At 45.7% G+C, this 25,453-nt stretch overlaps 2 protein-coding genes and 1 gene segment (V, D, J or C); all 3 read right to left on the bottom strand.

The window, feature by feature from the left end:
* The window catches only part of LOC128346630 (M1-specific T cell receptor beta chain-like), a 78,778-nt gene that overhangs the window by 49,400 nt on the left and 3,925 nt on the right, over positions 1–25,453 (bottom strand).
* On the bottom strand, positions 522–11,114 carry LOC128346626 (anionic trypsin-like). 5 transcript variants are annotated; one of them, XM_053300109.1, is made up of 6 exons: positions 10,981–11,114; positions 10,075–10,308; positions 8,766–8,925; positions 5,507–5,760; positions 3,763–3,899; positions 522–727 (listed from the first exon to the last, which is right to left on the bottom strand). In XM_053300109.1, exons 2-6 carry the CDS (start codon positions 10,112–10,114, stop codon positions 578–580), a joined length of 741 nt encoding a protein of 246 aa, XP_053156084.1. In that variant the 5' UTR covers positions 10,115–10,308; positions 10,981–11,114; the 3' UTR covers positions 522–577. The 5 variants fall into 5 exon arrangements, with proteins under 5 accessions (XP_053156084.1, XP_053156082.1, XP_053156083.1 ...); XM_053300107.1 differs by lacking the exon at positions 10,981–11,114 and adding an exon at positions 10,746–10,930; XM_053300108.1 differs by lacking the exon at positions 10,981–11,114 and adding an exon at positions 10,645–10,762.
* Positions 17,316–25,200, bottom strand: LOC128346628 (cationic trypsin-3-like). Of its 4 annotated transcripts, XM_053300112.1 has the most exons (5): positions 25,121–25,200; positions 22,925–23,084; positions 21,033–21,289; positions 19,020–19,156; positions 17,316–17,616 (listed from the first exon to the last, which is right to left on the bottom strand). In XM_053300112.1, the coding sequence occupies exons 1-5, from the start codon at positions 25,158–25,160 to the stop codon at positions 17,467–17,469; spliced, it is 744 nt and encodes a 247-aa protein (XP_053156087.1). In that variant the 5' UTR covers positions 25,161–25,200; the 3' UTR covers positions 17,316–17,466. The 4 variants fall into 4 exon arrangements, with proteins under 4 accessions (XP_053156087.1, XP_053156090.1, XP_053156089.1 ...); XM_053300115.1 differs by lacking the exon at positions 22,925–23,084 and having other exon boundaries at positions 25,121–25,174; XM_053300114.1 differs by lacking the exons at positions 22,925–23,084; positions 25,121–25,200 and adding an exon at positions 22,552–22,585.

Genomic DNA, 25,453 nt, shown 5'->3' with positions numbered 1-25,453 from the left:
CAGTAAGGCTTGCAAACTGCACAGGAACATTTCTTTTCAAGAATAAACAGGCAGTAAACAGGCAGGCAAGTCAAGGAAACCGCATGTAAAATTCGTAAATCGAGGAAACTCCATCTAAAAATTGGTAAGTCGAAAAAAACGCATCTAAAACCGGATCTAAAACTGCCGTTTGTAACTCGAAAAATACTTATGTCGAGTAGTTCGTAAGTCGATGGACCACTGTACATTTAATATGTTGCTTTTTCTATTCTAACATGACTTCTGATTGCCTTTAGAAAAGATACCCCATGTAAACACAGGAACAGAAACAATTTAGAATTAGAATTTCGCCTCATGCCCCCCACCACCCCGGGTTTGTAGTCCAGGTCACACATCCCAGGCCTAGTAAAGTGTATCCGCCATCATTCTTGGACCTTGCCTAAAGCCCATGAGGTCTGAGATAATCATAAAAAAACAATACATGAAACAGGATTTCTTGTTAGTTAGTATAGATTTAATTCTTTTGTATATGGATATTTTCTATTAAGATGGATTAGATGAGATGAAGAATGTTGAAACCAGAGGAGAAATAGCTGTTTCAGTTAGCTGCAACTGTTTCATGGATCCAGTCGACATAGTTGCAGACCTTGGTGTAGACCCCAGGGTAACCAGCCTGAGCACAACCAATTCCCCATGAAACGACACCCTGGAGCTCCCCATTGCATACCACTGGGCCACCAGAATCTCCCTGTGAGATAAGAGGGTTAGGGAGAAAAGACACAGAGCATTTCAGATAGGCTACCAGCTGCTTTGCTTTGGCTTGGCTTCAATTCCCTCCCTGCTCCCCACCACTTCCCATATTCCTCCGTCACCAAGGTTATTTCCATACGAGGGCTTTTTCATCTGAGCTTCCACAACTTGTACAAGGGGCCTCATGTAAAGTCCCAGCTGGATGTCTATCCCTAGCAATCCTTGCAGTAGCTCATCCTGCTATTTTCTGTCCACATCAGGGGTGGAGCATTGGCTAACATCATAGGTTTGGGTACCTTGCACTGAAGCTTAGTTTTTATCAAAAATATTAAATACTGTCTTGTACACTTATGGTTTAGTTCACTTCTGGCTTATTCAAGCTCTGCAACATCCCCACCATCACTTTCTGCTCCTGTGGAGCTAGGAATAAAAGGAATCATGTATGGATGTACTTTTGATTTCTCCTTGTTTTCTTAATATGAAATTCCTGTCAAGAAATCACTTCCTGAGATCACACTGAATTGTTCCTCTGTCCTCCTGCCCAAAACGACTTGGCTGCAATCCTATTTATACTTTCCTGGAAGTAAATCCCATTGAACTTAGTGGGACTTACTTATAAACATGCCTCTGTTCTGCTGTTGAGATCACAATTTCCTCCTTTTAATTTTTTGAAGTTAAATGGCTGGTTTTTTTAGTCTTTCCATTACTGGAGGGCACAATATAGTGCAAATGATGCTTTTTAATAAACATGTGGTGTACACACAATAGGTAAGCAGAGGAGTAGAAGGAGATGGATCACCTGTCCTTGCCTCTTTCCTCGATGCTTCAGCCATAGGCTATAATGGAAAATCATTAAAATGTTTCTATCTAGGTTTATTTCCTGTCAGAATGGGATAAAATTTGCAGGAATCGTAGGCCTTTGTGGGGCCATTATACCATGTAAATCTCATGCAAGCCATCCTGGGCTTTGTCTGAACATACAGTTTAGAGTTTTGAGGCTTGAAATGAGCCATTTAGATCCCAATCACAGCAAGACAGGGACAATTAAACAGTTGCTGATGTCCCTTTGAAGTGATTTAGATTGTTCCCTGGTTGCAACATAGACTCAAGAGCAGCAGCCACAATCATTTGGAGGGACAAAGTGGGGAGGGGAGAAGTCGCCTTTCCCTAAAAGCTAAAGAAGAGTATAATTGTGCGGGGGGTGGGGGGTGGGAGGCAATACAAATAGTAAAAATAATAAAGGGGGGGGCTGAAACATCATAATATCAAACGTCCTTTATTTATTTATTTTTTAAAAGGCTGAACAAAGTGAGAACTGAAAGAAAAGTGTGTTCAGGTGCAGAAATGAGGGGGCATGCGGGGGCATTTGGGAGCTAATTCTCCCATACATCATCACCTGCACAGGTAATCATTCCTCTACAGGTTGCACTATTGTCAGTCTACACCTTTTTCTCCCCATGTAAAATGTTCCACTTCCATAATCAAGTTAGAAAAAAAGTATTAATGAAATACATAGAGGCAGGTGTGAAGATCAGAATTGGGCCCAATCCCGGCGCTATCTCGGCTTGAAGCCCAGGAATTTATCCCAGGCTTTAACCTGGATTTAAGGGTGCAAGTGCACTCTTAACCCCAGATTCAGGGTTGTGTATGTGTTTGGGCTGCAAATAGCCTGAGCACACACAGAGTCAGGCACCTGTAGTGCCCGATTCAGGGGAGAATCCCCATTGCATTGTGATATATTTATCATTATTATTTCTTGTTTACACAGTCAGGCAGGTGTTATTGACTGGTTTCTTTTATCCAGACATCGAGTCCTTCCCAAGGACCTGGGATGCCAGAATTTTATTGTCAATGGTTATAGATATCGTCGCAGAATATAGGCTGTTCCCAGTAAAGCTGCTTTTTGTAACTGGCTGATGGTGATTTCTGTGGCCCCTATGGTGTTGAGGTGCTCTTCAAGGTCTTTTGGAACTGCACCCAGGGCGCCAATTACCACTGGGATTATTTGGGTCTTCTTCTGCCACAGCCTTTCAATTTCCATTTGTAGATCTTTGTATTTGGTGATTTTTTCTATTTCTTTTTTTCCTATTCTGCTATCCCCTGGTATTGCTATGTCGATTATTTTGACTTGTTTTTCTTTTTTCTCGACTACAGTTATATCTGGTGTATTGTGTGGCAGATGTTTGTCTGTTTGTAGTCGGATGTTGTTGTTGTTGTTGTTATTATTATTATTAATAATAATTTTATATTTTATATCCCAATCTTCCTCCAAGGAGCCCGGAGTGTTGTACTACATACTTCTGTTTCTCCTCACAACAGCCCTGTGAAGTAGGCTAGGCTGAGAGAGAAGTGACTGGCCCAGAGTCACCCAACAAGTATCATGGCTGAGTGGGGATTTGAACTCGGGTGTCCCCGGTCCTAGTCCAGCACTCTAACCACTACATCACGCTGGTAAATAATAAAAATAATAGAAATAATATATCTGGAGGCCAGGCATCCTTCCCCGGCTTCCTTGCTGCTGCGCTGCCTGCTGTGAGCATGGAACAGGTGCTTGTCTGTGAGCATGGTAGTGAGCAGGGTTTCAGCCCTGATCATGTTGGGGAAAGCAGGAGTGATCCTGCCTTTCCCCACCATCCGTCTCTGTCTCCGAATAAAGAAGTTGTGTGCACAACCTCATAATGTTTCATGGTTTAGTAGACAGGCCATGCAAGGAAGCTACAGAAAGTGCAAAATGTCATCTGGATCATCCACAAAATTGCTTGTAAGAACGTACAGTTATGTTGGAATAAATCACTGTTTGGATAAAGACCCAAGTCACATCACTTCTACCTATAGCTTAGTGAAAACCCACCAGTTCCTCCCTATTCCCTTGGCTAATTAATTAATTAATATATTTTCTTGCTCAGCAGACCACGTGATCACTCCTCAAATCCTTCCGCTGGCTTCTCTTTCCCTTCTTTATCTAGCACAAAAATGCAGAGCAAGTACCCAGAAGTCTTGGTCTAATAGTGGAACTGAAGGCAAATTTCTCACCTGGCAGGAGTCTTTGCCACCCTCTAAATATCCAACACAGATCATATTGTTAGTGATCTGCCCTGGGTATGACTCTTCACATTCAGCATCACTTAGAATTGGAGCATTCAGGCACTGCAGAAGGTCAGGATAGTTGACTGGAAAGAAAACAAGAAAGAAAAAGAATAAAAGTTAACTTTGAAATAATCCAATGGTTTGGATATATCATCTTCTATAAAAAGATATTGGGGCTTCACTAGTATCACAATTACTAGGGTGCTTCTGCAATGGACAGAAAGCTTAAATTTGATACACACGTAGTCGGACACTCCCTACGAGCTTCACACTAGTTGTTTTCTCTGTATTTTTTTATCGACTTCAGATCAAATTTGAGCGGAACCACATGCTGCCGAACCGGTTTGGTCAAACCAACTGGCCGGTCTGGTCCATTCTACTGATTAAGTTCAGCAGTTTGGGTGGCTAACAGTTGCAAAGGGGAATCCAGTGGGGATTCCCTTTTACAAGTACAGGGGTGGGGGACCCTAGCAATGAAGGGCTGGCCAGGCTTGGGCGGCAGGAAAGAGGTAGTTAGATTATTACCCAGCCAGCATGGCTGTCGGTGCCACCGCTCATCCCCTACCATCCAAACAATATCATAAATAGCCTATTCCATTCCAATGCTATTCAAATTGTACACCTCTATTTGTTTCTGATTTATAGTGATATCTTTGTCTTCTTCTTCTTATTTATTTATTTATTTATTTACACAGTCAGACAGGTGTTATTGACTGTTTGTTTTATCCAGACATCGAGTCCTTCCCAAGGACCTGGGATGGCTGAATTTTATTGTCAATGTTGTTGTTGTTGTTGTTGTTATTATTATTACATTTATATCCCACTCTTCCTCCAAGGTGCCCAGAGCGGTGTACTACATACTTGAGTTTCTCTTTCACAACAACCCTGCGAAGTAGGTTAGGCTGAGAGAGAAGTGACTGGCCCAGAGTCACCCAGCTACTTTCATGGCTGAATGGTGATTTGAACTCTGAGAATCCCAAGATTTCTGAGAATCCCACTCTTCCTCCAAGGTGCCCAGAGCGGTGTACTACATACCTGAGTTTCTCTTTTCACAACAACCCTGCGAAGTAGGTTAGGCTGAGAGAGAAGTGACTGGCCCAGAGTCACCCAGCTAGTTTCATGGCTGAATGGGGATTTGAACTCGGATCTCCCCGGTCCTAGTCCAGCACTCTAACCACTACACCACGCTGGCTCTTATTTAATGCAGTTACAGTGCTAGTCTGTTGCATTTAAACAAGCAAAATGCTATTGAGAGACATCTGGCAGAAGATCTTCAAGGCAGTTGGTAACATGGCAGGTGAGGCCCCACCATTTCCTGGCTGCACTGCCAATGAGATCCCTTTCCCCCATTACTTTTAAATGCTGCTCCAATAAGGGCTGAACCAAATCCTGCAGTGGGTGGTGGAAGCAGACTGACAAGTCCATGGTGCTATAATGTAGAGGGAGGGAGGGAGGGAGGGAGAAGCTCCCCTTTCCACAGCATCTTATCCAGGTCTGAGGGGGCATATGAATGCTGTGGGCCCCCTCTTCTGTGTGGGGGACATGTCAGTGGTGATACCATTATGGCAGCAGCTGCTTCTCCTGCCTTCAAACCAAGAAAGGTGGGGGAATGATGCAGCACCAGCAAATGGGAAATGGGGAAAAAGGAAGGAATGCTGTGCTGGACTGACGGAATAATATTCATACTCACCGCCACTGCTGAGTGTGTTGCCCCACCCTGAGATCAGGCAGTCAGTACCAGCAGCTGCACACCCAGAGGGCAGTTGGATGGTGTCAGTACGAGCGTTCAGTTCAGCTGTGGAGGCCAGTTTGATGAGCATAATATCATTATCCAAGAGCCAAGAGTTGTATTTTGGATGCCGAATGACTTTTTCAGAGTTGATGAATTGCTCGCCTCCTTCAATTTCCTCAATGTTGTGCTCTCCAAGCCTCACTTGGATGCGGCTGCAAAACCAACCATGCAACACAGTATTCAGTGGGCTGCGTGGTGCCAAATGTCAAATTAAACAAGCAGTGTGGTCTTCCCATGCCACCACAGGAGGGATCAAATCAACATCACCTTTAAAAATGTAAATGGGGAGTTTGCAACTGCTTTAGATCATGCCATAAACCTTCAGGATTCTACAGATACTTATGGATGGGGTTTTTATTCTGGGATTGGCACACCTTGTTCACCAACTCTTTATGGGGAGATTTAACAATGTTGTCACTCATTCATGGTTCACTTGTTTTTCCTCCAAGTTTAAATAATCACATTTATTAACTAAGCAAATCCTACTCTTTTGGTCTGTACAGCTATGCACTACCTATTAGTGTCAACAGGATGTAGTGCAATGAATGCACACCCCCACACACTATTATTATTTCTTGTTTACACCGTCAGACAGGTGTTATTGACTGGTTTGTTTTATCCAGACACCGAGGTCCTTCCCAAGGAGCTGGGATGGCTGAATTTTTTAATCAATATTGTTGTTATTATTATAGATATTGTCAGGGGCTTATCTAGGGTAGGGCAGGCAGGGCACATGCCCCGGGCACCACTTGAAGGGGGGCACCATTTTTAATTTTTTTTTTTAAAAAAATGGCCACCGAAAACAAAATGGCCACTGTGCATGCTCAAATGGCCTCTGTGAGGCCCTAGGCCATGCCAGGCCTTGCAGAGGCCATTTGAGCATGCGTGGCAGCTATTTTGCTTTCAGCACATGCTCAAATGGTCCCTGCGAGGCCCTAGAGGCCAGTAGGGGGAGGGGGAAGCTTTGCAGACACCCCCCTTGGCCTTTGGGAAGCCCGCCAATGAGGCCACAGGTAAAAATGTTTTTTTTAAAAATTCAATATAATATAAGTCACTGTACACATATTTAGTTTGGCACTATGTACAGAGAATCAGGGCTTGTGAATACTGAGCTGAAGCTTATGAGCTGCGATTGTATTCATTTGCTCTTACTTTGCTTCTTGTGATGAGTGAGTTAAATGTGATGTTTTCATAATATGGCTATTAATAGTGAATTTGTCTTTGAATCAGTGTGAAATCCTGAGTATTAAGGGCCACTGGGAGTTTCTTGCTCTCTTTCTCTCATTTTAATTGTCTTTCTGAAATACTAGAATATATTCCAAGCAGTGACACAGTTTAATCTGAATATCCTTTATTTTCAGAGTATCTGGGAAAAGTCCAATTCTCCATTTATTTTAAAAACTTATGTATTTGTGATACTACAAGAGCCCCTGGTGGCGCAGTGGTAAAACTGCCGCCCTGCAACCAGAAGGTTACAAATTCGATCCTGACCAGGGGCTCAAGGTTGACTCAGCCTTCCATCCTTCCGAGGTCGGTAAAATGAGTACCCAGAATGTTGGGGGCAATATGCTAAAATCATTGTAAACCGCTTAGAGAGCTCCGGCTATAGAGCGGTATATAAATGTAAGTGCTATTGCTATTGCTATTGCTACAATGCAAAGTAGAGAATTAGACAGGCACTTCTGTTTAGTTTTCCAAATACACTTCCACATAGTATTTGGGTATTTCATGAGCCCCAGCATACTGAAATTTGTAGTTTTGGAGCATTTTTTGGTCTGGCTTTGTCTACTACTAAATAGTTTTTGAAATATTAAAAGATTAACGAATTTGACTTGTATTTTTGAGCTGATATTATGGTAAAGTTATCTGAAAGATGGGTGTCAGATGTTTGGACAGGGGGCGCAATTTCAGTGCTTGCCCTAGGCGCTATTTTCTCTAGATATGCCTCTGGATATTGTAGCAAAATATAGGCTGTTCCCAGTAAAGTAGCTTTTTGAAATTGGCTGGTGGTGATTTCTATGGCCCCTACGGTGTTGAGGTGCTCTTCAAGGTCTTTTGGAATTGCACCTAGGGTGCCAGTTACTACTGGGATTATTTTGGTCTTCTTCTGCCACAGTCTTTCAATTTCAATTTGAAGAACTTTGTATTTTGTTATTTTTTCTATTTCTTTTTCTTCTATTCTGCTATCACCTGGTATTGCTATGTCGATTATTTTGACTTGTTTTTCTTTCTTCTCAACTGTATTATAAATATAGTTATATCTGGTGTATTGTGTGACACTCATTATTATTTCTTGTTTACACAGTCAGACAGGTGTTATTGACTGGTTTGTTTTATCCGGTGTGCTGGGGCTGAATAGGGCCAGTTGCTCTCTCCCTGCTTAATATAAAAAGGACCACCACATTGAAAAGTGTCTCTTTGCCCAGTTAGCATCTATTTCCAGCCTCAGGTTATTCTCTGCAGCACGACCCAAATACTTGCTTGTGTGTCAGAGGGGGAGAAGATAAGCCAGGATCATCTTCTTTGTGAGATTGGCAACACACACAGCGGGGCCACTTAGCAGCTGCAAAATAGGAGGCTATCAGAGGATGAGTGTGTTCCTTCTTAGCCACCTCAATCCACATTCTTACTCAGTATTTACAAAGTCCATCTCTGCTGAAATGGTATGAACTTAGGAGCATAGGAAGCTGCCATATACTGAGTCAGACCATTGGTCCATCTAGCTCAGTCTTGTCTACCCAGGCTGGCAGTGGCTTCTCCAAGGTTGCAGGCAGGAGTCTCTCTCAGCCGTATCTTGGAGATGCCATGGAGGGAACTTGGAACCTTCTGCATGTAAGCAGGCAGGTGTTCTTCCCAGGACGGCCGCATCTCCCGAGGGGAATATCTTACATTGCTCATATAAGTTTCTCATCATAGAAACTTTGATAAAAGTTTTGATTAAGTTTTGAAACTTTGATGAAACTATGTTCTATCATAGAACATAGATGAAAGTTTTTCATCATAGTTTCTCATTCAAATGCAAACCAGGGCAGACCCTGCTCAGCCAAAGGGATAATTCACGTTTGCTACCACAAGACCAGCTCTCATCCCTTGTGGGACCTCAGCTGCTTGTGGCCGGACAAACACTGCAGTGGAGAAAGAAGTATCATTCACTCACCTTTTGTAACAATGAGCAGCTGACACAACCCATTGGTCACTGATGAGGGAGCCTCCGCAGAAGTGGTAGCCAGAATTCAGTGACACCTGGTAGGGGACAGAGCCTTCCTGGCAGGTATATCCTCCGACAATCTTGTCATCATCGTCAAAGGGGGCGGCAGCTGACAAAAACAGGGAGATCAAAATGCATTTTTAAAAGTGCAAAAAGCTTAGATTCTCCAAAATGGAACCCCAAATGAAATACAACAGCCTGATTTATTTACATGTTCTGTTTTAACACTGTACACAGGTACATATCTGTACATAGGAAAAGTTGTTGACTTGTTACGTTGAACACAGGTACAGTAGCAGACTTCCTATTGAAGCCACTTTGAATTACACTCGCGGCATTGAGGGAAGCAGCCCCTCCCCTCTGCTCTCGGTTTTGGTTTTTGCAAGATCACATAGCATGATTCCATGTTTTCCTTCTAGTCAGTGGGGATGGGGGAAGAGAGAGAGATTACTAAAGAGCTACATCTGCATTTCTAAAGAGAATATCCCTCTTATCATGCTAATGATTCTACATCAGTGCCTCTCCCTATTTGCTCCGGCGTTTTCAGAAAATAGCTTAAAATCGGCATTTTAAAAAACCAGAAATACACTAAGAGAAGCTAGACTCCGGAAAGCAAAGTCCGATTTGTGTGTGGAGTGGGTCCAAGGATCTCAAAGGGACTTTGGGGTAAGTTTGGCTGGTGTGTGAACGCACACACTCTCTTCTGAAGGAGATTTGGGGTAGAAGCCCTTTCTGTAAAGCCTCCAGGTGGATCTAAAAGTATCTGCTAATATCAAAGTGGTCATTATTCATAAATGTCATGCCTTGAAGTCAGAGTGCCATTTAGGAAAGGGGAAGTAGTCCCTGTTTCTTTCTGCTTCACACCGCATACAACTATCCTTCAGGAACACCTATATCCCTGGTAAGCTCACTGGTCCAACACATTGAGACCGACTTCCCATTGAGGTCGTCAACCTGTGTTGGGTCTGTACCACTTGAAATTGCAGTTGGTGACTCACATGATTGAATGCTCCTCTGACTTAAAAAGTTCCTTCCGCATTGAAAACTAGGTGTCAGTAGGAATTGCTCTAACTGAGCCTTCTTCCTGACATGCTGGTTTTCTATGTGCATGGAATTATTGTTCTTGTAAAAAGAAGCCCTCAATCATGTGAGCCCCCTTCAGACCTCTTCTACCTCATTCCCCTGGCATTCCACTGCAAGTGTTTACCTTTCCTAGAAGATTGTAAAAAGAATCAAATATATGTTTTAAAAACCGCACCTGCTGCTCCCAGGAAAGCAAAGATCAAAAGGAATTTCATGGTGTCTTTGTCGATGGACTTGTCCGTTGAAATAGGACTTTCTGAGGATATCTCCCCTTATTTATACCTTCCCCAGGACATTATCTCCACAGCTCAAGGTTCCACAGCTCCTCAGTTCCCAGGATCTTGCTTAAGCCTCAGGAAACATTGTTTATCAAGTACCCAGCATGATAACATGGCTCCAAGTGCCTCACCTGTGAAGTGAATCATTTTAGCAATGGAAAGAATAAACTGATAGCAGTGTGTTATTCTGCCAATGTGTTGTCCTGTCTTGAACCCCATTTCTGTCATCTTGCAACCTCACTAGAGCTCCTGTTCTAAAAGGACTCTCCTTCAGCCAGCCCTTGTGAACGTAGCATTTTAGATGTAGCATTTCAAAAACTCAAGAAATTAAGCGATTGGCAAATATCATGCCCATTCACAGTTGGGCCAAAGTGGGAAGGCAGAGCAGTGCTATACTCTGCCAACACAGTTCTTGAATTTTAATAAAATAACAGAACTTATCTCCACCAATATTTCCCCAAGAATACCTGGGAAGGACAGGGGAAATTTTGGACCCCAAGCTGTGTGACCTCTTGGACTCTGTATATCATGCACAGAAATTCACTGAGGAAAGAAAACAAGAGCTGACCTAGGAATGGAGGGACGTTCAGGCAATGGCACCTCAGTTTGCAGAAGACATTGGCTGATTCTTTCAAACAGGTTTCAGTATTGTTGGGAGGTAACTAAGGCTTCCCTGGAGAACCTTGTTCATTCTCCTTGGTTAGGTCATTCAAAGCCTTAGTTACCTCCCAACAGTATGCAAGAAGAGGTTTGTTCGGCCTAATACTTCTCACTGAGGCGGTAAGCCTGTATTTGAGCCATACCATTTCAGACTGTGGGTGAGTTCAGACATAAGGGAAGCAAGTAAGTAGGGTGCGGGGGGGGGAATCACCAATTCACAGTGAACACATGCTCCCACTTCTGTATTAGGGGTGTGCACGGAACCGCCACACTGCGGTCCAGCACTGGGGTGGGGGGTAGCTTTAAGAGCGGCGGGAGGGTTTACTTACCCCTCCCGCCGCTTTCCTGCTCTGACGCTGTAATGTAATGAGTAATTGGGGCGGCAGGATACCTCCCTGCCGCCCCTTCCCCGATCTTGCTCTACAAAAACTCCCAGTAATCCTTTGCGCGTGCGCACGTCAGTGACATGAAGGATTACTGGGAGTTTTTGTAGAGCAAGATCGGGGAAGGGGCGGCAGGGAGGTATCCTGCCACCCCAATTACTCATTACATTACGGCGCCAGAGCGGGAAAGTGGCGGGAGGGGTGAGTAAACCCTCCCACCGCTCTTAAAGCGACCCCCCACCCCCGGACCGAACCACCCAGGTCCGAACCGGTCCAGGCCCATCCCTATTCTGTATCATATGAGCCAGCCAGTGTTGGGTAGAGAATGTAGATTCCCCTCTTCTTCCCAACATTCATCGTTCAGCACTTGAAGTTGAGCAGATAATGTTGGGCAGGGGAGGGGGCTCGACATTCTCCACGCGGCACTGGCAAGTTCACATGACATGGAAGCAGCAATAGTACCAATTTTCTGCTAGTTACATTTCACTATTATGTCTGAATCCACCCTGCAAGGGGTGGTTCATATGATTAAGTTCCCCCATACAAAAATAATCTCCTCATAAACCTCAGGCATTATAAAATTGCCTTGCTGTAGGTTTTAGACATTATAAAATTGCCCTGCTACAGCAAATAGACAGTTCTGGGGCAAAGAGCTGCTGGGGAGGGCAATTTTTTTTGTCAGGAGAACAGCACAGAAGGAGAGTGCTGCTCACGTCATGAATCCATGTTATGCTGTACAATATACAACAAAATGGTGGTGGTGGTGGTGGTGGTGGGATGGAGGATTATTCTACCCCAGCTAGGGTGACAAAAATGCTTTGTTCCTACCTTGAGCTGAGCAAAATTTTCCAGAGATCAATTTTCTCTTTCTTGTTAGTCTATATATAAAACTAGTTCAACTTTCACTGAGGTCTCCTGGCTCTGTCAATTCCAGATGTTTCTTTCCCAGAGTTGCTTCTATAAGAACAGCCCTGCTGGATCAGGTCCAAGGCCTATCTAGTCCAGTATCGTGTTTCACACATGGCTCACCAGGTGCCTCTGAGACGCCCACAGGCAAGAAGTGAGGGCATGCCCTCTCTCCTGCAACTGTCATTTAGGGGCATCTTGCCTCTGAGGCTGGAGGTGACCTGTAGCCACTAGACTTCTAGTAGCCACCTGTCCCCCCATGAATTTGTATAAGTCCCTTTTAAAGCCACCCAAGTTAGTGGCCATTACCACATCCCATGGTAGAGGATTCCATAAATTATTAGGCACTATGTGAAAAAGTACTTCCTTTTGTTGGTCCCAAATTTCCTGGCCATCAGTTTCATGGGATGATCCCTGGCTCTAGTGTTGTGAGAGAGGGAGAAAAAAATTCTCTCTGACCACTCTCTCTACTCCATTCATAATTTTTATGCACCTCTAATATGTCTCCCCATAGTCGCCTCTTTTCCAATCTAAAAAGCCCCAGATGCTGTAGCCTTTACTCATGAGGAAGGTGCTCCAGGCCTCTGAACATCTTGATTGCTTTCTTCTAGGGATGTGCCTGAATTGTTTCGGTGCCTCTTTGAAGAGGCGCCAAAATGATTCGGCTCCCTGCCGCCAAAACGTTTCGGCACAGGGAAAGGGGTTCCTTTAAGAAGGGGTGGGCAGGTCCTACCTGCCCATCCCCCAAGACTCTGCCATCCCGTGGGCCCCCCCCCCCATCGCAGTACTGTTCCCATCCAGGCTTCTCTGTGAAAGCAGCAGCTTGTGCCGCTTGTGCCGCTTGCCCCTTTAAAGTGCCGTGCCATGGCGACAAGATGCTTCCCCCAGCATCCCTCGCACCACACTGGCATTCAAATGGCATCGACACATGGTTTAAAGGGGCAAACAGCACAGGCTGCCGCTTTCACGGAGAAGCTTGGATGGGAACAGTGCCGTGATGGTGTGGCACAAGGCGATGGAGGCTTGGGGGACAGGCAGGTAGGACCTGCCTGCCTCCTCTTAAGGGAACCCCTCTTCGCCCTTGGGATGGTGCTGAAGCAGTTCGGTGCACATCCCTACCTTCTTCTGCACCTTTTCCAGTTCTATAATGTCCTTCTTAAGATACGCTAACCAGAACTATATTTAGTAGTCCAAATGTGATCACACCATAGTTTTGTAGAAGGGCATTATAATATTAGCATTTTTATTTTCAATCGCCTTCCTAATGTCCCTTAGCATAGAGTTTGCCTTTTTTTTTTTTAAACAACTGAGTCGACACTTTCAACAAGCTGTCCACTATGACCCCAAGATCTCTCTCCTGGTCAGTCACTGACAGCGCAGACCCCATCAGTGTATATGTGAAGTTGGGGAGTTTGCCCCAATATACATCACTTTACACTTTACAAAATGGCATTTGCCATTTTGTCGCCCACTGCCCCAATTTGGAGAGATCCTTTTGGTTAAAGAGCACTGGTCCTAGTACAGATCCCTGGGGGACCCAGCTTCTTACTTCCCTCCATTGTGGAAATGGTCCATTTATTCCCACCCTCTGTTTCCTGTCCTTCAACCAGATACTGATCCACACATGAACCTGTCCCCTTGTCCCATGACTGCTAAGTTTACTCAAGAGCCTTTGCTGGGTATTTTCTCAAGCTTTTTGGAAGTCCAAATATACTATGTCAACCAGATCACCTTGATCTACATGCCTGTTGACCCTCTCAAAGAATTCCAAAAGGTTAGTGAGGCAAGACTTCTCCTTGCATGCTGGTTCTCCTGGTGCAGTGCATTGAAGGATACTGGAGGACTTCCTCCTCCTGCTCCCTGCTCACGTGCAGCATGAGTGACAGAGCCTGACGGGGAAAATAAATTGTGGGGGGGGGACTCAGGGAGGCAGGCAGGAAACTGTCTTTCCTCCAGCCCTGGTCCCACCAACTGTTTTGGTCATGTGTATGACCTTAAGTATTGCTCCCTGGTCCAATACTTGTGCGTTTAGTTTTTCTTACTCAAATACAAGAATTTATATTTGTCTCTCTTGAAACAGCCTCTTAAATCTGGGATGGGACAACAGGAAACATATTAGTACCTTGAAAGGAGATGGGGTATCTGGTCTTCTGCCTAGTTTTTAGGCTCTTTAAATATCATGTGCTCTCTCGCTGTCCTATTCTCTCTTGCCCCCTCTCTTGCCCACTCTTCATTCAAAGAGCTCAGAATGATAGTTTAGAGTGACAGGGGAAGGGAAATCAGTAATTTAATAACTGCTTCCACTTCCAACTGCCTTGTCAACTCTCAGGCCTTGGGGAGTAGCTCCAATTACCCACAGAGTCTGGCCTTGCTCCTCGGCAATGCCAGGTCATTTCAGAATAAGACTGAATTCATCCATGATTTGATCATGGATGAGGGAGCTGGCCTGGCATGTATAACTGAGACCTGGCTGGGGAGGGCTAGTGGTCCAGTATGGGCTCAGCTTCTCCCACCAGATTACTCTGTTGTGGAACAAGCTAGAGGAAGTGGGCGGTGGGGTGGAGTGGCTGTGGTCCATAAGGATACCATTTCCCTTACCAGGACTCCTGTGAGATAGTTGACTTATACTGAGTGTGTATTTTTGAGGCTGGGAACTAGGGACAGATTGGGGATTCGGTGTAGCATCCACCCCACTGCCCAACTGACTCCATAACTGAGCTGATGGAGATGGTCACAGAGTTGGTGTTGGAGCCTCCTAGACTTTTGGTGCTGGGGGACTTCAATATCCACTTTGGAGCTGGCTTGTCTGGTGCGGCTCAGGAGTTCATAGTGGCCATGACAACTATGGGTCTATCCCAGTTAGTTTCTGAAACAACTCATGTTGCCGGCCACGCACTTGATTTGGTCTTTTGTTCGGATCAGGGCATGTTCCATGAGTGGGGGATCTGGTGGTTTCCCCATTGTCATGGACGGACCACTACGTGGTTAAGGTTGGTTTCACAGTCACAATCCACCCCTGCAGGGGTGGTGGACCTATTAGGATGGTCCGTCCAAAAAGGCTACAGCAGAAAAAAGATTTTGGTCTGCGTGCATTGCATTCACAGCTTTGCGTTCAGCAGAGATATCCCAGTTTGTGAAGAGTTTAATTTCTGCTCCTTCTGTGTTAAACCAGTACCCAGAAACATACTGCTGTGATGTTTTAATGGGTTCTTTGCAGACAAAATCTCCTGTATCCAGGCCAACTTGACTACTTTTGCAGGGTCTATGAAGGAGGTCTCCAGCAATCCCTCTTGCAGGATTAGATTCAATCAGTTTCAATCTGTGACTCCTGAAGATGTGGACAAGATGCTATGGGCTGTGCAGGCTACCACTTGTTCTCTGGATCCTTGCCAGACTTGGCTGCTTCTATCTAGCAGGGAGATTGTTGGAGGTGGCCTAGTCAATATCATAAATGCATCACTGAGGGAGGGTAGAGTGCCTCCTTGTTTGAAGGAGGCAATGGTTAGACTGCTTCTTAAGAAGCTTTGTATGGACCCCTTCGCGATGGATAGTTATAAGCCAGTCTCCAATCTCCCTTAGTGATTGAGAGGGTGGTGGCCAACCAGGTCCAGGCAGTTTTGGAGGAAACTGATTATCTAGACCCATTTAAAACTGGCTTTAGAGCTGGCAATGGGGTTGAGACAAACTTGGCCAGCCTGATGGATGACCTTTACCGGGGAATCGACAGAGAATGTGACTCTGCTGGTTCTTTTGGATCTTTCGGTGGCATTCAGTACCATTGACCATGATATCCCCGGTGGGATATCAAGAGCCCCTGGTGGCGCAGTGGTAAAACTGCCGCCCTGTCACCAGAAGGTTACAAGTTCGATCCTGACCAGGGGCTCAAGGTTGACTCAGCCTTCCATCCTTCCGAGGTCGGTAAAATGAGTACCCAGAATGTTGGGGGGCAATATGCTAAATCATTGTAAACTGCTTAGAGAGCTCCGGCTAGAGAGCGGTATATAAATGTAAGTGCTATTGCTATTGCTATTGCTATATCCTTCTGGATCACCTGGTGGCGTTAGGGATAGGGGGCACTGCTTTGCAGTGGTTCTGCTCCTATCTCTTGGATAGATTCCAAATGGTGGAGCTTGGTGACAGTTGCTCTTCAGTACAGAAGCTCTTATATAGAGTCCCTCAGGGCTCCATTCTGTCACCAATGCTTTTTAAGATGTACATGGAACCGGCATGTTCCCTTCCCCCCGCCCCGCTTTTTCCGCGTATGCCGAGGTCAGGTGTCTTTTTCCCAACTGCGGATACATGAATCCTCAGATGTGGAATCCATGGGTAACGAGGTCCATTTGTATACGCTCTCCTGTGAAAGCTCATAAAGTGACTGTGTTTCAGTTCGAGTTCCCAATGAGAATCACACCCAGCTTGACATCCAACGATGACCAGCTAATATACAGTCTCTGGTTCTGATCGTGGTTGAACATTTGGCAGGCTACAAGCACCCAGCCGACACTGGAGCTGGCACAGGATCGCTTTACTGGCTTTCACGGGAGCACGCACACCTCTGCCTCCTGACTTTCCACAGCATAACTTACACAATTGGTAACAAGCATGACTTGTCTCCTTTGCTAAGCAGGGTCTGCCCTGGTTGCATATGAATGGGAGACTACATGCGTGAGCACTGTAAGATATTCCCCTCAGGGGGTGGGGCCGCTCTGGGAAGAGCACCTGCATGCTTGCATGCAGAAGGTTCCAAGTTTCCTCCCTGGCATCTCCAAGATAGGGGTGAGGGATATTCCTCCCTGCCACCTGGGAGAAGCCACTACCAGTCTGTGTAGACAATACTGAGCTAGATGGACCAATGGTCTGACTTGGTATATGGCAGCTTCATATGTTCCTATGTTCTAGGCCTACAGGTTCCATTGATCAACTACATACAGCAGTGTGGAGAGTTGATTGCCCTCCTGCCCTGCTTGTGGAACTCCCAGAAACACCTGACGGCTGAAAACAATATGCTGGACTAGATGGACCCTTCAACTGATCCACCAGGGCAATTCTTATGTCCTTATGGAGGATTCGAGATGCTATTTAGATTTGGCTTAATTTTATGTAATGGCTGTACAACAGTCATGATGCATGGTATAATGTCGATGTTTGTTGCAGTTTTTCCAACACAAAAAACAAAATATGGAGAAGGATTATTCACATGTGGAAATTTAATGGCTTCTGGGGGGAAAGATAGCACATCATATCTGTCTTTACTTGTCTTGTTTCATATTTCATAGTCATGCTGGATCATAGGGGAGAAAAGGAAAATATTCCAAGAAAAGCGAATTGATGGTGGATATCTCAGTTGGCTGCAATTGTTTCTTGGATCCAGTCAACATAGTTGCAGACCTTGGTGTAGACGCCAGGGTAACCAGCCATAGCACAACCGATTCCCCATGAAACAACACCCTGGAGCTCCCCGTTGCATTCTACAGGTCCACCAGAATCCCCCTGTGGAGAAAGGAGATGGTTAGCCTTAATATGCAGATTGGTAGTCTCGATTTCAGGATATCGGCTCTATTTGGATTTAACTAATAATAATAAACTCAATCTTTAATCCAACCAAGGCTATTTTGTTGTTATTGTTGTTGGGAGGGAGGTTTTGTTAGGAAGGAGATTGTTAGCACAAATATCATGTTCAACACTTCTCAGACCTAACTGGCACTGCTCACCTAGAAGGGACAAGTTTAAGTTCCAGATAGTCACATCAAATCTATGTCTCTGTCCCTTCCTCGGATACGGAAATTTCTCCCAAGCCCTCTTCAGATGTTATTGAACTAGGTACATTATACCTAGATCAAGGGGAAACGGGAGCCTGCTTACTGCTTGCTTATGAGCGCTCGCTCTGCAAACCTGGTTTTAGGGGTGGGCTACTGGGAGCCACCAGGCTCGCCTGCAAGCCCGGTGGCTCCCATGATCAGGCAAAATTGGGCTAGGCTCTCCTAGCCCGATTTTGCCTGATTGTGAGAATAGCCTCAGGGAGTTATTCACACATGGCTTCATGCTGTGTGGTAAATGTTGAGCGAAGCGACTTCGAATTACACTCGCAGCATTGAGGGAAGCAGCCCCTCCCCTCTGCTCTCGGTTTTTGTTTTTGCAAGTTCACATGGCACGCGTCTGTGTTTTCCTTCTAGCCATTTGGCGGGGGGAGATTACTAAAGAGCTATATCTGCATTTCTAGAGAGTATTCCTTGTATTATGCTAATGATTCTATGTCAATGCCTCTCCCTATTTGCTCCGGTGCTTTCAGAAAAAGTAGCTTAAAACCAGCATTTTAAAAACCCGGAAATACATTGAGATAAACTAGAAAAGCCCGATTTCTGTGTGGAGTGGGTCCAAGGATCTCGAAGGGACCGGGGTGAGTTTGGCTGGTGTGTTGAGCAGGCCTGCACTACACCATGCTGGCTCACATGACAATTAAGCTTTCCGAATCATGGCAACCTGTTGAATTCTAGTAACCTCCTGGATCTGATACATCCCAAAGCAGTTCTTTCAGAAGTATCTGCAGGCCACTCTATCAGCTAAACTTGTCATGCCTTTTTACCCATCCTGCCTTTCAGTATCCACTTGAAATCTTTCCCTTTCGCTGTGAAGTTTGTTCAGAGCAAACTTCAATATAAACTAGTCACATCAAGGAGGCGCACCTATGTCAGTCTCTCCACTTCCACCTGCTGCTTAATGCCCTCGTTATGTCACGTCTTATGCTCCAACATGGCACTCTTTTGCTAAGCGTATTCTTTGTACTTCAAGGCGTCATTTTCTGTGATTCATTCTCCACGTGGTTCTTCTGACACAGGAACGAATACAGCACAGCTCTGTCAAAACAGAAGAAAGTCAGGAAAAAAGAACCTCACCTCACAGGAATCTTTGCCACCTTCCAGGTAACCCACACACATCATATTGGAAGTGATGCTTCCAGGCAGGGCGCCCTTGCACTCAGCATCTGATAGCACCGGAGCATCCAAGCACTGGAGGAGCGATGGGAAGTTTTCTGTCACAAGAGGGGGAAAGAACATTAAGGAATGTCGCTATCAGCCTAGAAATCAGAAAGAAATTAAAGCTATTGGTCTACTGCATCTGGTGGTCTACTACTACTACTACTACTACTGTTTATAGACCACTCTTCAACCAAAGTTCTCAAAGTGGTTTACACATAAAAATAAATAATACATGAATAAAATGGTCCCCTGTCCCCAAAGGGCTCACAATCTAAAAAGAAACCTAAGGAAGATACCAGCAACAGCCACTGGAGGGATGCTGTGCTGGGGCTGGATAGGGCCAGTTGCTCCCATGCTAAATGTAAGAGAATCACCACTTGAAAAGGTGTCTATTTGCTCAGTTAGCAGGGGTAAGGTAAAGTGTGCCATCAAGTCGATTTTGACTCCTAGTGCCCACAGAGCCCTGTGGTTGTCTTTGGTAGAATACAGGAGGGGTTTACCATTGCCTCCTCCCACACAGTATGAGTTGATGCCTTTCAGCATCTTCCTGTGTCTCTGCTGCCCGATATAGTACCAGCGGGCATTCGAACTGGTAAACTTTCTGCTTGTTCATCAAGCATTTCCCCGCTGAACCACTTAAGGTGACTTTAGCAGGGGTAGCAGATGCAAAAAAAGAAAAAAGAAAAAAGATAATGTGATGAGCCCTTTTGGGACAGGGGACCATCGATATATTTAATTCTCTTAGGCACTCCTGTCGTTAATCCCATGCATGGCAGCTCTCGTGAGAATGCTGCCGATTAGCTGCCGACGGGGGACCGTGGGGGAGGGGGAGAAGCGGCTACCCAGAAAATAGCCAGCCGTGGAGGGAAGTGGCAGCCCGATGAATGGCCGGCTACTGGGGGGAGCAGGGAGAAGATGTGCGGCTGGCTGACAGGTGAGTGGCCCTGGCAAGCGGCCAGCCAGAGCGGCCACAACTGACGAGCGGGCCCAGCAGATGGGCAGCCACAAATGGCAGCCGCTAACAGCAGGTGGGCCTGGCAGGCGGGCGGCCAGAGTGGCTGCAACCAGTGGGCAGGCCTGGCGGGCAGAGTAGCTGTAGCGGCCATGACCAGCGAGCGGGTCCACAGACAGGAGGCCATGACCGATGGGCGGGCGGGCGGAGCGGCAAATGGCGGGCGGCCGAAGCAGCCGCGAATGGCAAATGGGCCCGGCAGGTGAGAGGATGCAGTGGCTGTGGGGGGGGGGAGAAGAAGAGGGGCAGCTGGGAAGAAGGCGGTGGTGGTGGCAAGCAAAAAAGTGATGGGGGGACTAGGGGCGCTGATGCTCTGTGCCGGATCAGCTAGTTTTATTTATTTTATTATTTTTTATGTAAATTGCTTTGAGAACTTTTGTTGAAAAGTGTATAAATATATATAAATATAATATAAATATTTGTTGTTGTTGTTGTTGTTGTAGCAGACACCTCTCCTGGGATCATGCCACTGCCGATAAGGGAGCTATGATATGGCAGGATATTTCCCCAATTATTATTTTTTTAAAAAAAAAAATCTCCATGCACATAAAAAAATTGCATGTAAGAGAAATGGGTTCTAGCCTAATCTTCTCCCTAACATACTACATGTCTATAATTAAGCAAGTCTGTTTTATATGGTGAGGCATTCAAATATGTCATTCCTCCATTGCATTCTGAAATTGTATACTATCGATTGTGAAACCACAAGAAAGGAAGTATTAAGCACACACGCACACAGAGCCATTCCTCCTGGAAGCAGCCTTCTGCAGTGACTTCTCATTTTTTTAAAAAAGTTGGGAGCCTGATGTACATTATCTCCCATGTAATGTCTAGTCTGGCTTCAAATCTCTGCAAAAAGTTGGGGGGGAGGGGCGCAGGCACTCTGTGCTTTGAGCCTGAAATGCTTCCATACTCACCTCCATTACTGAGGGTGTTGCCCCATCCTGAGATCAGACACTCGGTCCCAGCAGTCACACATTTGGAAGGCAAGGAAATGGCTCGAACCCTGGAGTTCAGCGTGGCAGGGGTAGCCAGCTTGATGAGCATAATGTCATTGTCCATGGAACTTGGGTTGAAGTGAGGATGGGGGATTTGCTTCCCAGCTGCAATAAACTCCTCAGTTCCTTCCAGAACATCTATGTTGTTCTCCCCAAGCCGCACCTGGATGCTGAAGCTGGAAAGATGTCGACATGGCACACAGTGAGTGACAGGGATAACTGCATGTCAGGTCGCCAGCTGTGGAGTTCTCTGCTTGAGTTCCACATTTTAAATCTAAATAATGAAATGCAATCCAGTTGATTCATGGTCACCAGATACAATGTCCCAGAAAAGCCACAGAGACTCTTGGATGGACATATCCAGTAGGAGGAGGAGAAGCAGCAGCTGGTGCTGGTGCTGCTCACGACTGTCTGACATCTCTGAGCAGCTGCAAGCAGTGGCAGCCCATGAACAGGCCGCTGGGGGGGGGCGGTGGGAGGCACCTTTAAGAGTCAATAAATCTGGTGCTTAACCTCCACTCCTGCCGCACCTGAATGCTGTTAGGCAAAGCAGCATGTCGCCCAGCAGCCCCTGCGGTGGGGAATCGCCTCCTCCACTCACCTGGCTTCCACGGAGCCGAGCCCCCGCCAGCGGCCAGGTGAGTGGCGGAGGTGATTCCCTGCCGCAGTTGCTGCTGGGCGACATGCTGCTTCGCCAAACAGCGTTCAGGTGTGCGGCTGCGGAGGTCAGCACTTAATTTATTTACTTTTAAAGGTGCCTCCCGCTGCGGCCCCCAGCGGCGTGTTCATGGGCCTCCACTGCTCCAGTGGCTGCTAGTGTCTACCTTGTGTTTCTTTTTAGATTGTCAGCCCAGGGAACTATCTTATTATCTATCTATCTATCTATCTATCTATCTATCTATCTATCTATCTATCTATCTGAACCACTTGGTTTACACAAAGTGCTTCATTTACATAAACAGTTGAAAAGTGCTATACAAATATTCATAGCAATAATAATAATTAAAATCATCATCATCATCATCATCATCATCATCATCATCATCATCATCATCCTAACATCCTCCCAGTGCATTCCTTTATCCTATGGAGGGGAGATTCATCAAAACCACATTGCACACAATCCAAATAATAACTCAAGTTAGTATTTGGGTCACATATAGAGTAATGATTCAGATAAACCACCTTCCCCATAGAAAAAAGGAACATGCCTGGAGGACATCAAGATTACAAAAGTCATCAGGACGGGTGCACTTTTGGCATATCCCCCTTTTAATCTTGTGGGCCAGAAAAATCACATCCAAATTGGCCCAGGATGTAGGAATGCCCCACCCCAGAAGATGGAGCATTTGACATTGAAGTCCACGCCTGCAATCCAAAGCAGTACAAGTAAGACACAGCTAAATTGGACCCGTGGTTCCGTGTTATGTGTAGCTACCATACACTCCAGTGCAGATGAACTCCATGTCCTTGCCCGCACTGTCTTATGTCCAGCACTTGTTTGCAAAGGCAACACCAAATCCAAAGAGAATTGGGTTCTAGAACCTGCATTTTAGAAGCTCAGCCCACCAGAATTCTAGAATGTGAGGAGAAACTCCTGGGGTTCAGTACTTGCCTCTGCAGATAGACATTGAATGTCGGGAGAGTAGGGAATGAATAAGTTCTAAAGCTAGAGCACCTTTTGCATAGCTGAATTGGTCATTGGTGACTCTCTATCTCATCCCAGTTTCGTTAGTTCTGAAGCAGCAGGACAATTCCATATAAGCAAGAATTAAGCACACTGGAAATAGCTTTGGATATTCTTCACTTACGGCTGGTAGCAGTGAGCAGCTGACAGAACCCATTGATCATTGATGAGAGAACCCCCACAGTAGTGGTACCCAGCATTCAGAGACACCTGGTAGGGGACTGAGTATGGTAGGCAGGTGTCACCTCCCACAATCTTGTCATCATCATCAAGGGGCACAGCAGCTAGAAGAGGCAAGCTCAGAGTCAGCCAACTCAAATAAGACAACAACCTACCTTGTGTGTTGTTTGCTAGATGCCTGTCAACTCATTGAACTGAAAAATCTTTTGTGTGAGACAGTTTTGAAGATCAGTTCTGAAGATCCATTTTAATTATCCCGTTTCACACCACAAAAGATAGCACTATATTTCTTCTGGATTAAACAGAGTGAGAGGACAACTTGGTTTGCTCTAAGTGTTGGGATTTTCTTAGCTGCCGCCACTATTGGCATTAAAATCCCAACCTATAAAAGTCCACCTCTCCACCCATAGAGATTAACAGTTTGTCACAATATTATGTTCAGAGCAGGAAGAAAAGAGTAGCAGCAGCCTCTAGGAAGGCAAGAGGGGAAAGACTGAGAAAAGAAACTTTTCTACAGATCATTTGTTTATCATTTCTAGAATGCTCCTTTGTATACAAAGCATTTTAATGTTTGTAGCACATTTCTCCTCAAAATCACTGACTCAAAAAGGTAAGTTAGGCAAACGTAGAACCTGTTGGAAGTGAAGGACTCTGCGCTGCCTCATGTCTCAGTGACAGAGGGGGACAGACTAGTGAGTCAGAGGGCTAGAGGGGTCAAGACATTGCTCATTCCTCCTCTCTACTGCTCTGACACTATCCCTTTGATATGTAAATTGCTGCTCTCAGGGACTTCCTTCCTGCCTCCCTGCCTCCCTCCCCTTTTTCTCCCTATCATACACGCTCTCCCCTCTCTCTGCACCATGTGTGCAGAGATGCAGACAGCATCTCTCTGCATCCAGCTAGATAGACTGATTAGAGATACTGTCTCTCCACTTTCCTATCTAGAATGGAGTTCTCCAATAAAGACTCCTCATATTGTTTTGAGACTATGAATTGGCTCCATGTTTCTCTTGCTCTTAGCACACACACATGCCTGGGCAGACTCCGCTGTGTTTTGCCTCTGTGCACTCTGCTGTAATAGAAGGGTATCTCTTACCAGAGAGAATTCCCAGCAGAACCTTGGCCAACCATGCAGTGAGCTTTGGAGGGGAGCAAGCACTGTTTTCACACAAGGTTTAAAGCAGCTCTTCTTCAAAAACCTCTTGGAAATAAAAATGTTAAATCTGCCCAGAATAAGGTGATTTAAGCCTCCCATATGAAAATGCCCAAAGATAGTGTAGAGGTGCTGAGAATGATGTGGGTGGGCATGGGTTTTGGCTGGGGGTAACTTTTCTTCAAGGCACTGCAAGGGGAAAATGTCTGAAGCTTATTTGCTCATTCAGTGGCTGCCATTCCAGCTGTGAGCACGGATGTGCTGGTGTCAGGGTTCAAGTCCCCATGTAGGCATCGTTCCTCTTCAGTAAAGTCTATTGCTCAGCAGTCGAGCGGATCTTTTGAATATTAAAAATGCAGATTACATACCCATCTCTGATCTGTTGGCAGCCTATGAGAGCTGCTACCAATCAGAGTAGACAGTACTGGGCCATATGCACCAATTATCTGACCCTAGGGTGGCCCACCAGTGGCTTTAGGTTTCCGGTTGCCCTTGGCAAACTGCCCTCCATGGACCCCCTCCTACCTGGTTGCCTCTTCCCAGTGTCCATGATGAAGCTTACCTTGGAGGATTATGGGAAGGGAAAGCGAAGGCAATGAAAGAGTACCTCTCTTGACCAAGAAGGACACTCCAGCCCAGAGTGGCTCAACTTCAGCCCTCCTGCAGAGGTTGGTCTACAACTCCCATAATCCCTGGCTATTGGCCACTGGGGGACCTTAGTGGAGCAGGCCTGCTCTAGGCACACTGCACAAAAGCTGTGGGCACAGAGGTGGTCTCAGAATTTGCAATGCGCCCCTCTGAAGGCCCTGGAGAACTGCCCAGTGAGACTGAGCCCACGACACCATCCCTGAGTGCTGCTCTGGCAAGGTGACAAATAATCTTTGTATGCTGCTGACTAGTTCTAGTAGTGCCTAAGACAGACCAAACAAGACATAGGATTTACTGAGTTCTGTGGAAAGCCAGAGGAAATAATGTCAAAGCACCCACCAGCTGCTCCCAGACAGGCAAGGATCAAGAGGAACTTCATCGTGTCTCTGCCAATGTTCTCTCTCTCTCTCTGCGGGCTCTGAGAAGAATTTCCTGGCAAAGGCTTCATATCCTAAATACTTGCCTTCAGGGTTTATCTCACCATGTCCCAAGGTCATGCCAGCTTTTCACTTCCCAGGCCCTTGGCACAACTTGGAGCATTTTATCATGTCCAAAGTGATAAATGCATGCCAGCTCCAAGAATAGAAAGTGCATTTTTGCAGCTTCAGAACTCTGTTGGCCACCAGACTTGCCTGTTCTTGAGCACTGATTTCAACTGTACTGATAATCCTC

Source organism: Hemicordylus capensis, chromosome 2 (assembly GCF_027244095.1).
Source record: "Hemicordylus capensis ecotype Gifberg chromosome 2, rHemCap1.1.pri, whole genome shotgun sequence".
Lineage (NCBI taxonomy): Eukaryota > Metazoa > Chordata > Lepidosauria > Squamata > Cordylidae > Hemicordylus > Hemicordylus capensis.
The sequence above is the reverse complement of the archived record's forward strand: the minus strand, read 5'-3'. Positions and strand labels throughout refer to the sequence as shown.